The 12,798-nt window shown below is 37.7% G+C and overlaps 2 protein-coding genes across 2 annotated transcripts; both read left to right on the top strand.

Annotated features, from left to right (window-relative positions):
* Nucleotides 1–277: 277 nt before the first annotated feature.
* Nucleotides 278–1,070, top strand: LOC132786970 (uncharacterized). Its single transcript, XM_060793777.1, has 3 exons — nt 278–551; nt 612–785; nt 849–1,070. The coding sequence occupies exons 1-3, from the start codon at nt 306–308 to the stop codon at nt 1,017–1,019; spliced, it is 591 nt and encodes a 196-aa protein (XP_060649760.1). The 5' UTR covers nt 278–305; the 3' UTR covers nt 1,020–1,070.
* Nucleotides 1,071–2,731: 1,661 nt separating this feature from the next.
* Nucleotides 2,732–3,481, top strand: LOC132784015 (uncharacterized). Its single transcript, XM_060789376.1, has 3 exons — nt 2,732–2,997; nt 3,057–3,233; nt 3,292–3,481. The coding sequence occupies exons 1-3, from the start codon at nt 2,752–2,754 to the stop codon at nt 3,460–3,462; spliced, it is 594 nt and encodes a 197-aa protein (XP_060645359.1). The 5' UTR covers nt 2,732–2,751; the 3' UTR covers nt 3,463–3,481.
* The last annotated feature ends 9,317 nt before the right edge of the window (nt 3,482–12,798 follow it).

The following is a 12,798-nucleotide window of genomic DNA, read 5'->3' as shown; positions in this document are numbered from 1 at the left end:
ACAAATAAAACTAAAATACCCTACTGCCCTTTGGCTCACGGATACAAACAATTATTAAATGAATAGATTTTTCGATAAACCCTTATAATTTTTGTGATAAAATGTACATTGCAAGAACACTAAAATCTTTTACGATTATTTATAATATGTATTTTAATAATAGAGGATATAGTATCATGTTATCAGGTAAGATTAATTTTGCTGATATTTTATAAATAAACTAATTTTTTAACTTAGTTCTCGAATGCTATTGCTATATATATGTACACCTATAACCGTAGTACTCATATGATTTGAATTCCAAAATGTGGCAACGTCAAGTTGTGATAGTGTTTTTCACGTGCATTAGTTTCTCAAAGACATTTAAATATCAAGTTATCCCTGAAAATGAGGATATATTTCAGGATTGTAAGGACCAACCAAATGGAGTTTATGGCATCGGAACTTTATTGGACTTCTCCGAAATAACGTATGAGACGGTCGGGCAATCGGTAATCCTGAAAGGTAATTCACGATCGCTTTGGGATATTAAGAGTAAGGACCGAATACAGGTAATTTCCAGTTCATATAAATCAATATCTTAAAAGATGAAGAGATATTTTTGGTTTCAGTTTGAACTCCGAATTTTGGAATACGCTTGGGGAGATTGGCAACCAACTTTATATTCTATGAAAGTCCCAGATTTTTGTTCAAAAATGTACGACACCGATCAATATTGGTATAAAATCTGGCTATCGAATCTCAAGAATTTAGAAGATGTAAAAGACAAATGCTTGACGCCAGGGGTAAATTGTAATATTGCAATCATAAATCGAAATATTAACATGTTTTTATTACTTACGTTTCAGACAAAATATGAAAATGGAAATTGTAATATGACGGTGATATTTGAATCATATCTCCTGATGTATGGAAGGTACAAGGGCGAAGTTAAATTTACAGCATTTGATGAGTTTAACAAGCCTCGGCCGATTAAAATTTGCTTTGAGGCCAGAATCGAATTACAAAGGTTGTCCTAGCTAACGTTTACTGTACTTTCTTTGATAAAATAAAAAATACTAAAAGTACAATAAAAGCATTAACCGTAATAAATGTAAATCATAAGATAAATTGTTTAAATATCATTTCATTTATATAATAGGAATAATAGTATACAAAAATATTCATCTCTACAAAAATCTTAAAACTATTATTTTAATAATGAAGGATTATTCTATTTAATGAATATTGTATAAGAAAGTATTTTTTATTTATTAACTTTTTAAAAAGTAATTGCTTGAGAAGTACTTTAGAAGGTTAGATATTAAAAAACTAAAATAAACAACAAGTATGTATATTTTTTGTAAACAACAAACACTCACATACACATTAACACGAACATTATAAATGGGTTATCAATAATTATCTGGGATTGTTCTATAATATATACACTTAATCTGTTGTCGTGTATTGGAAAATGTGTAATTTACTGATAAATTACATTTATCTTCAAATCAATTAACTTTTAAATTCTTTGAACCGTAGTTCCGCTAACTGATTATAGTGACTTCTACTATATATACACTGAGTACAAAACTTAAGTTCCAAAATGTGGCAAGTTGTGATAGTGTTATTCGTGAGCAGGCTTACCAGAAAATGGGTATATATTTAATAATTGTGAGAATCAACCAAATGGTGTTTTTGGCATAGATACTTTATTTGACTTGTCTAACTTAACGTTTGAGACGGTCGGGCAATCGGTAATCATGAATGGAAATGCACAATCGATTTGGGATATTAAACCTAAGGAGGTAATCAATACATTTAAATAAATATATTAAAAGATAAAGGCTGTTATGGATTTCAGATGGAACTACGAAATATTTGTAAATCATCGTTTATGTTTGACCCTATAAATAACATTAGAAAACTCGATCTATTTTTAATAGATGAAAAACATTTGCATTCAAATAATAGTAAATAGGCAATTACATACGTAAAACTTTCGATCGGATACTAAATGTTTTTATTTTTGCAGAGCTTTCAAAAATTTAATGAACACACTATTTATTTTTCAAAAATATTGATGGTTTATAAATTACCGCTTTACCGAACTTTACCGCTTACAAACAAGAATTATAAATCGATAAGTAAACATGTTTAAAAACTAGCTTATCTTCGAGAATATTGAATCCTCGAAATTCAAATTCGAAAAGATGAATGTGTTTTACTCTTACACAGTCGCGTTTGTATCATTGTTATATATGTATATGTAGTATGTAAAATCGAATATTGATGTTATGAGAATTGCCCACGAGCAACAGTTGACTTACGTATTCAAAGTGGTATTATCATATCAAACCAAAGTTTCTTTTTTTTTGACATTGTTATTCAGCAATAAACACTATTTATATTGACTGAAATCATAATTAAACTTTTATTTGAATAAAGCCATAATAATTTTGTAAATGATTTTAAACAAGTGTGTTATGGTAGTATTAATAACACGATCAGAACTCCAATCGTCACAAAAACATAACATGATTTGGGATGTTCAATTCACAGAACACATTCATGTAATACATTCACGAGCAAAGCTATTAATGTTATTTAATTATGGGAATATTTCAGTATAACATGATCGAAATATCGAAGGCAATTATCTTGTTTATTAATCAGTTCATGATACACCGACACTTGGACTATATAAGCTCAGGGTAACATAGTTGAGTTGCGCTTTTACGTTGAACGTTTCAATAAACTAAATTTTAAATGTATCTATTTCAAGCTCTAATTCTTCTCATTATATTCTTTAGTTTTACGTACACATATACATACATACCAATCGCGGAAGATGAAGATATATTCCATGCGTGTGCACATCAAACCGGTAAAGTTTACAACTTTGATACTTTATTTGACTTGTCTGAAACAAATTTTCGGATGGATGGGGAATCAGTAATTTTTAATGGAAATTTCACAACGATTTGGGATGTAAAGCCCACGGATAGAATTCAGGTGATTCTCAACAAAATCTTGCTTATAATATACAAAGATACATCTGATGTGGATTACAGGTTGATGTACGAATTTTACACTTCGATAAGGGTGCATGGCTACCAACGCTTTACTCAATACTGGTATACGATTTTTGTCCTTTAATGTTCAATGATAAACAGTATTGGTACACGATCTTTATTGGTAATTTAATAAATCTGGAGGAAGTAAGAAACAAATGTCTTAATAGTCCAGGGGTAATTGATGCTCACCATTGAAAGTAAACATATTTATTTATTTCCATTCATATTTTAGACAGTATATCGATCTGGAAATTGTAATCTTACAGCAACATTCGATACGTTTGAAAAATTGTCTGGGCTTTACAAGCTGGAAATAAAATTGACTGCATATAATAAGTTGGGTATTCCTCGCCCAACAGTAATTTGCACTGAATTAAAAGGCGAATTAAGGAGGATAAATTAGGTGTACTTAAAACATTTATCAATGGAAAATTTGTAAATGTCTCCAGTTAATAAATTCGAAATAAACCTTCGACTTCACAATTATTATTTTTTTAATTTATATAAGCTATTGAATAAATAAGTCCAAAAATACAAAAATAGATGAAAATTACATTTAATTCACTTTAGGGTAAAGTCAATAGCAAAACTGGGCCACACATTCCGAAAAAGTTAGAAGTTATCATTCACTAAACACAGCTGCAAATCATAGTAGTTTAAGCGTCGAGGACGGATGCCCAAGTCTGAGGGTTAACTAGAGAGACGGCATGTCTTAAAGAGAAACAAAATACACATTACACACACAGCATCACTTTTTCATACGTATGTACATACGCACATGGCGTATACGTAATAACATTTTGCGTTACATTTGCTTTTTATTGCATACCGCAAGGCGTCCATTCCTTTGTTGTTCCTTTCAGAGGCTTACACCGCATTCCCGCTTAACTTTGTTGTTTTCTTTTATTTTTTGTTTGTTGCTGTCGCTGTTGCGTTGTTGAGTTTGAGGTTGCCTTTGCCTGTCGCAATAACCGTGCCATGAGGCGCAGCAAATGTAAATGCCGTACGACAAATGCGAAAACTTTAAACTGCCCAACAGATGGGAATCAGACCAACCGTCCCATACTTTATGGTTTTGTTTTCTTGGCATTATCGCACGTAATAATTTCCTAAGTCAGAGTACGACCCAACAACGACACAACCATTCAACCTCATATGGCCCGGGGCCAGTTGTTGTGCGATTGCTTCCGGTATGTGCTTAGATGGCATACGCGACACGCTTTCGCAGCAACCACATAGCAAGCAAGCCTCGTTTGATAATCAAATGCTACACAAATGTAGCGAACATCATGGCAGAAAAGTGACAGCAAATTGTGTCATTTTCGTTAATCTGTAAATGTATCTGTATCTCTGCATCTGTATCTGTGTCGCAGCTCGAACTTCATTGAATAATCTTGTGAGCTAAGCAGCCGGCAGGGAGGGCGGAGAAGGCGCTGAGGCAGATGCCAATAAAACGGAAGCCGCGATTAAATACAAATAAGGCATTAAGCGCCAAGGCGCCGAGGCGCTGAGGCGCATAATACAAATTGCGACGATTGCCGAGAATAACGCGAGGGCCAATTCTGAAGGAGCAAGGCATGATTGGCTCGCCGTCGGCTATATTGAAAGTGTCTAACAAAACTATGTACTTATGGCGAGCAAGGACGCTTTTATTTCTCTGGGTATGCTCTTCACATTGGGTATGCTTGGAATTTGTCACAACAAACAGAGCAAATAGTTAATCATGCAATTTACTATTGAATTCTAGAAGTCAATAGTGGCACTTTAAGAATTCTACGAAAAAACTACGCAGCTATTGAGAAATCTTTTCCAGGGAATTTAGTGGGCGTTGCAGCCTCACTGTGAGCTTTTCCAGCTTTGTTTAGCCATCAGGCACATTGCACAGCTCATAAGTAGGCAACAATTTTTGCGCCAGCTCGACAAGCCTTGTTGGAAAATGTGGATAAAGGAAGGACTGTATAATGTTGTGGCTGGACGCGCTTGGCAAAGCATAATAAAAACGCGGCCAATTGAAAGTTGTGTCTAAAGTGAGAATTAGCATAGCTAGAGAATGGGCAACGGAGAGTGTGGGAGCGATATAAAAAGATAAAAATTGGGTTTAATGGTCTTTTGGCCTTAAAAGCCCAACGAATGTGTACAGTGTATACACACACACACACCCACAGTTGTGTATGTGGCGGTCAGCCAAGGCCAGCAATGGCATCGTCCTGAAGCGTGAATATGCCATTCTTATTTTAGATTTTCATCTACGAGTAGACCAAAACTGATAGATGCTAAGAGCGGAGCTGCCAAAGAGCTGGCAGCATTTTGGGCAGCTGCACAATTTTGCGGTTCATTTAATAATTTTGCGTCTTGTTTACCTGGACAGCCAATTTTGTGTCGGCTTTGATGGGTAGACAAGTGGTCGTTTAACCTGCGGGCCAATGGTATTAGCTAAAGTTGCGCTGCGGCTCTTCAAGATAACGAGCTGCCATGGCAATTAGAGGAGCTGAGCTTCCAGATCGAGCTGTGCATAGAAAATCATATGACTGCCATTTTGTTTTATTCCATGTTCTTTTTCTCATTTTTCTACTTTTTCAGTGTTTTTTTTTATCCCTTTGGTTTTGATTAGCAAAAAGAGCGCGCCATCAAAGTATTTGCGCAGTCAGTGCGATATGAATGAGTCAATGCTCGGTCGGTCTGTTGTTGTGGCTGATGACGAAGTTAACGATCATTGCGCTGATGATGCTGGCGATGATGACGATAATAAAATTGACTTTTCAGGTAAGTGTCAAGAGTGCCCTGACACGGCTCAACTCAATTCGGCTCGGGTTGCTTTCAATAATATTTATGCACTCGGCTTGTGTGCGAAATCAACAGGGCATACATTTCCAATTAAACTCAAGCATTCAACTACAGCGAAAAACGAAAATGCACACACTCATTCCACTCATCCCACACTTCATACACCCCTCCCTGTTCGATTTCGTAAAAATATTTTCTTTCTCTTCTGGGGCTGTTCTCACTCTCGTCTCAGGTTACAGACATGTCTGTAATTCATGTGAAAAGTTTTTGGAAAATTCATAGAATTCACTGAAAATCACCAACACTTTTCACAAAAATTTCTCCAATATTTAATGACGAACATTGGGGATTGATTCCGGGCAGAAATTAGTGGAATTTTGAAGTTGTCATTATCAGTCAGCAATTTGTGCAAAATATCCAAACATGGTTAGCGGTACAATTAGAATACCTCGATGACATCGGGGTCTGCGCTTAATCCCAGATTCCCAAATGACACAGATAGTTGAAGCGCCCTTAATGACTGACTGCCAGCTGGATATGGTAAACGTTGGAGTTGATGCTGAGTATCAATGCCGAACAATGGAGAAACAGCGGTTGCAGCAGCAGCTGTTGTTACTATTGTTGTTATTGTTGCTGCGGTTGCTTTTGCCACAGCAGCCGCTGCTGCAAGCTCAGTTTGAATTGATTAAAATTGGCAGCGGAAACTAAAAACTGAAACTGACTATGAAATGCTTAGACGCGGAATACTCGTTTGCCAGACAACTGATGTCATACGGACTAACTGGAAGCTGGACGGACGGACGGGCACAGAAAGAGTGGCTTGAAAGTTTCATTCAACGGTTTTTCAATTCTCAATTCTCATTTTTCATTTTCCGCCATCCACGCAAAACATTTTTACCACCTACTAGCATCTGTGTGTGTGTTTGTGCATGTGTGTATCCCGGGGAAAAAACAATTTTGCATGTTAAATGAAAATGAAAATGCCGGGACAGGACAGGGTCAGGACAGCTCATAGCATCCACATACACACAGAGGTGGTAGCCAAAAGCAACTCTTAACTGATTTCCCCTCGTCATATGCACATATGTATGCAACACACAAACAAGTTCACGCACTCACACAAACACAAACGCAGGCATATCCTGCCGAACTTATTTGCAATTTTGTTAAACGCACAGGAACTGAGTTTTTTTTTAATACTCTATAACAAAACAGTGGGGGGTATATGTGTGTGCTAAAAAACAGCTAAGGTTTTGAGTTTAACAGAATTAAATTAACTTTTTAGTAGATCAAACGAAAGACTAAAATGTTGACGAGCTAGATTTGCTTTTTTTTATTTATTAACAGGGTATCTCTTTCTTTTTTGTAACACTTCTATTCCGCCATCAGCGTTTCTTTTTCTTTATGTCAAATTGCACTTTGAAGACTGCAACAGTTTTGGGCATATTCAATTGGAAAATGGCATTCGAAAAGAAGTGCCTCATAAACCAAATCGTTGGCGACAGCTACGCAACACTGAAGAGCCCCAAAACCCGCTCACACTCGCAACAGAACTTGCAGATTAATTGCTTTCACTTGAATTGACTTATGCCTAAAGATGCGTTCAAACAAAAAGAGAAAATGACAAAAACAGAGAAAAGTAGAAATTGAGAGAAATGAAGAAAGTAAGAACATGCTTTGATAGGTTATTAATTCAAGCTCAAAAGGCAACAACTATTGTTTGCAGCATCCAAACTGTCGAATTGTCATCAAGATTGCATAACTTTAACGAGCAGTAAATAAAACTGAAATGAGCACTGAGAGATTATGAGTCAACTGATTGAACATTGTGACATCTATTCAGAACCTTATTGAAACGCATTCAAACCGCAACTGAGTGTAGCAAAATCGTCCCCGACTCTTCTTAACCATAACAAATTCTATTGTGAGTCCAATTTGAAAGAGCTTAATTAAACATAACGAGTTCCTAAAATCCAATAAAAGTACAATTGCAGCTCTGTCAGTTGGTACATTTACGTAATTAGCTTTTGTATTATTTTATATAAATTTATGATCATGTAATTTTGCGTTGCTTTTCATAAATTTCATTTGGCTGTTACATGCAACTGGTTCGTTCTGAATCCAATAAAATGCAGCGCATAATCAACAAATAAGAAACTTTTTCCTTGCGTTTTTAAGTAGCAACTTTGTGGGTGTCTGCGCCCAGGACGAAGCAAAGCCAGTTACACTGACCAGACTGGGCGTACAAGGATGCCCTTTTTATAAAGCAATTTGCATGTTTACGGCACTCCACCGCCCATTCTCTGCCCCTGCTTCTGCTCCTGCTCTTCTCACACTTTATTTGCGTTTCTTTTTACGCTATTCTTGTGGAGCTGTTGTGGTACTTATGTTGAAGACTGCGGTCTGGTTGCTACGTTACATTGGCTGACTGGATGACTGGCTCGGCTATCGCCAGTGAACTCAAACTCAAATTGGCCTGTCCACTGACCACGTACGTTTTTATGTGTGTGGCTGTGGCTTCGCATGTGAAGACTCCGACTGTGGTTGTTGGTTGTTGGCTAGCTGTTGGCTGTTGGCTCAATTCTGGCACATAAATCCGTGTTGGAGAGGTCCTGGCTCATTAGTTGGCCAAAGGCTGCATACAAAGTTCAGGGCACATAAAACGCACATAAACAAATGCATGTAGACATAAAACTCAGAAGCACGCACACACATTCTCAGTAAGCGAGAGAACGTAAAAAACTGTAGGCACTGATTACATTTGCATATTATATGCAGCCATCAGCAAGCTGCTCATATTGATGAGGCGAGCGAGGCTGCACAGCTGCAGGGTTTAGACGAAGGAATCGCCACCAACAGCAACAGCAACAGCAACAACTGCATACAAAAAAGGAAAATACTACTTAGTCAGCATGCAGTCCATGGCATGTGTGTGTGCATGCGCGTGCATGTTTGTGCTTGTCCAAGGAATTTAATTTCCAACTTTTACGTTTGGCATGTGCCACACACAACTTTAGTAGTGGCAAAGTTTGCTTCGGCACCGCAGACGGTGCGTGCTGATCTAATAAAAAGCACGAAAGGTGAGCTGATGTGGGCTGTGGGTTGTGGGCGTGGCCAGCCCCCACTCTCGGCCATTTGCGGCACTTGTTGAAGCGGCTGCAATCTCAGTCAAGGATTATGCAGCTGCAAAAACTTTAAATTATGTAATTCAACACGTTGCCGATGCGGCACATCCAAGGCAAGCAGGCAACAGGCTGCCAGCTAACCGCACATCGTACACATGGGAAACACACACACTTACTCACTCACACATACACACATACACACACATTCCATGCAGGACTTTTGCCGTAGTTCGTCGATGCTTCGACGCCTGCTTCCACCTGGGTACCACGAATTTCAATTAAAGTGCCAGCACGAGCCAGTTACACGTTATCCACGCTAGGTGGCGCTGCCTTCAGCTTGTGTTTTTACTTTTCCCTTATTTGATGATACGCAATAAATTTAACAAATTAAATTTACCCGTATGTAAGAATACTGTACATACATATGCTCTTACCAAATATATCAGATTCATCTGCACAGCGCAACGTGAAAAGTCAATTTTTCAAGCATTAATAAAGAACTTTAAAATATCTGAAGGTGACTTACAGAACCTTAACTCACTCAGATGAATATGTACTGCTAAACATTTCCTCAATTTAAGTTTGGCATATGATTTCCATTATTTTGAAAATATAAAATATTTCCAAGCAACATTAAACAATCAAAGTCAATTATAGCAGCTTTTGTTGCAAATTTAAAGTCATGTCTACAGCAAGCTGTAAGAATTTAAAAAGAACAGTCTAAGCTTGACAGGTAAATAAAATGACTTCTAGGGTAAAGAACACATCCTTTTTATATAAAACAGCTGAAAAATGCAGCACAAAAATGTACTCACGACAGCCAACTTTAGTTGGCGGGTGATTAAAATGCGCAACAGCAAATATTTGGCATCTCTCTCCTATTCCCATCGTCACACACACTCTTTACACAGGAATTCTTTATACACACACATGTGAGTATAATAGACATACACACACACGCATACAAGCAGGTGTGTTGATAGCTCGACAATAAAACCCTGTCGAGATTTATATTTTGCACCTTGAAGAAGGCATTAAAAAAAGAGAAATCGCTTTATAAATACGTTTCCATCTAAATTGCAATGCGAATGAAAATAATTTATTATCCCACAAAAAAATATATAAAAAGAAATGCGTTAAATCGCACACAAATCACAGTTAGCAGCAGTGTTGGCTCTTTTAAATGGCAGCAATTCAACAATTTGCGGCTGATTCCCTTTGATGTGCGGCATGTCGATTTGAGAGTCATGCATATTTTATTTGCCACATTCTCGTATTTATCGCGCATAGCAAATTGTGTTGCAAACGAGTCAAAGCGAATCATTCAATGAGTGCTGGAGCCATGTTTGCAGATATCACTGTGCGTATACGTAATATTAAGTACTTTAATCTGACTGCCAACATATATAACTAACCAGACTACAAACAGATATAAATGTCAGCTAATAGACTATCGCTGTCATCGCCTTAACACCAGCAGCCCGAATTGAGCTGCTGTTGATATGCTTATGATTATCCAGCGACGCCTTAAAGAGGCTGTTGTGCTGAAAGCGGATTGACTTTGCCCGGTTGCCTGGAGTGTCCTTTGCCTGCTGAGGTGTTGCATGTGCCCCGAAAAGTGGCAGCAAGCGCGAGCGCTAAACAAACAGCGTAAAGCACACACACACACATACTCATATATGTACATACATTTCGCTAAGCTTATTATACACACACTGAGAGGCCAAAGGCTGACTTGAAAGTAAGCCAAGTACGTGCAGATGCAGCGAGCGTTGAAAGGCAATCATTTGAGGACATAGCAGAAACTTTGCGCGTTGACAGTAATCCAAAATTCCTCCCTCTCTCTCTCTCTCTCTCTTCTTCTGTCTTTTGCGCGCAGCGTGTGTGGGTTTTGTGATATCCTTGAATTACAGCGATTATCTTTCGCAAATATCATTTCGCACGAATGCTAACAATGTCTAAATTTCACGATTATATATAATGTGATTGCCATAACTGCAGTAGCCATGTAGGCGAGGGCGGGGGCGTGTCTGCACGTGTTGCAGGTGTGCGGTCGCGTGATATCCACAACGCTCGCCATCGTCGTCGTCGTGGTCGTCATCATTGTGGTCGAAGTCGACGTCACCAGCGCCGTCGTCGTCTTCGTCTCTGGCTATTTACTTTTATGGCTTGTTTGCCAGCTCGTGAAAACTTTTGGCCCGCACGCCCAAGTGACCCATTAAACAAATTGAAAATGAACAAGAGCCATACTGCCAGCTGGACTTTGGTCCTTCTCTTGGTTTTCTTCGACCAGTGCTGTACAACGGCGCGTATGTGTAATAAATTTTAATTGACTTGCACTGGATTGCAGCGCAAAAAACTAGCAGCGAAAATAAACGACATCAGCAGCAGCAGCAGCAGCAACCACAAGAACAGCATTGTTTGCAAAAGTCCATTGCGGTTGAGAAGATTTCATTGAATCACGAGTCAGAAATCTCAAGTTCTCAAAAGTTTCTTTCAAATCTTTTTTTTTGCGCTTTTCCTGTTTTGCTGCCAGCCAAAAACTTTGACCATAAACACAAGTGTGCAAAACTCGTGCTGCCAATAACAACAACAACACCAAAAGAAACAATCGGAATTTGGCACTTTACGCTTCACTCTTGCACAGGGCTAGCAGTGCGTATACGTAATATGCAGTTAACTGGACACATTTGACTTGGCACAGGTGAAAGTGAAATATGCTGGCAATTAATGTTAATTAAATTCATATTTTGCAACTGTACAATTTTCCACCCCGTTTCCCCTCTTGTTCCCCCATTGAGATTTGTTTGCCTTTGGCTGCTGGGAAAACCATCGTTGAGCCAAGAGCCGAGTAATTAGTCCTCTATTGCTGCTGCTGCATGCCATTGACTTTGTTTTAAGCCAAGGCAAAATAAATCATTTGCCAAAGCAGCCAACATTCCAGAAAAAAAGGGGGAGTGGCTGCAAAATGAATCGAGGCCGCGGATCGTAAAATTTATGCTATTTAATTTGTTGATTACGTTTAATTTGTGGCAGGCGAACGACCGAACTCCAACACGCAGACACGACCACAACCACACATCAGCACAAAACGCACACAAGCATACATTTCGATGAAGCACACACACAATTAGTGCGACATTGTAAAAACAAGAGAAACCGATTATTTGTCATTGGAATTGTACGTGTTTGAATGCCCTTGCCGAACGTCTCGTTGTTAACCACGAGACTAATTTATTGGTTCCTGCAATTTTACTATTGTTTTTATAGCATTGCTAGTTGTGTAAGGAATGCTTTAATTTAGCAAAAGAAATTTGTGAATTATTAGAAACAGTCTATAAAGCGAGAGACTAAGATTCTATCTTTGTTTGAAATGAGATTCTTAAAGAATTCTTTTCAAAATTGTCTATGAAGTGAGTCACTAAGAAGCTTTATTTTGTTGGAGTAACTATAAATAAAAAGTATTCGGAATTTATAGACATACTCTACAGAGCCAGCTACTAAGAATCTATTTTTGTTTGAACAACTAAAGTTAAAATATGTTCCAAAATAAATCGACAAATTAATTAATAACTCTTAAGTGAGATCTCTTTAATATTTATGCACAAATTAAGCTATCAGCTTAATTAGTCTTTATTTGAAGTAACCAAAATTCAATATCAAATTAGAGTGTACTCTTTCAAAATGTAGTCACATAAATACACAAATAGTAGCCACAAAAACAAACCAAGCGCAGACATTCATTACATTCACTCACACACACACGCACCCTCGCACTCATACACTCATGAACGCACAGATGAGTTCATACATTATGCTCGCCATTCGTT

Source organism: Drosophila nasuta, chromosome 2R (genome assembly GCF_023558535.2).
Source record: "Drosophila nasuta strain 15112-1781.00 chromosome 2R, ASM2355853v1, whole genome shotgun sequence".
NCBI lineage: Eukaryota > Metazoa > Arthropoda > Insecta > Diptera > Drosophilidae > Drosophila > Drosophila nasuta.
Note: the sequence above shows the minus strand (reverse complement) of the source record. Positions and strands in the feature narration are given on the sequence as shown.

Coding starts and splice junctions, on each gene's coding strand:
- LOC132786970 (XM_060793777.1), top strand. CDS start 306: ATGTGGCAACGTCAAGTTGTGATAGTGTTTTTCACGTGCATTAGTTTC. Junction 552..611: donor AGAGTAAGGACCGAATACAG/GTAATTTCCAGT, acceptor TTTTGGTTTCAG/TTTGAACTCCGAATTTTGGA. Junction 786..848: donor ACAAATGCTTGACGCCAGGG/GTAAATTGTAAT, acceptor CTTACGTTTCAG/ACAAAATATGAAAATGGAAA.
- LOC132784015 (XM_060789376.1), top strand. CDS start 2,752: ATGTATCTATTTCAAGCTCTAATTCTTCTCATTATATTCTTTAGTTTT. Junction 2,998..3,056: donor AGCCCACGGATAGAATTCAG/GTGATTCTCAAC, acceptor TGTGGATTACAG/GTTGATGTACGAATTTTACA. Junction 3,234..3,291: donor AATGTCTTAATAGTCCAGGG/GTAATTGATGCT, acceptor TTCATATTTTAG/ACAGTATATCGATCTGGAAA.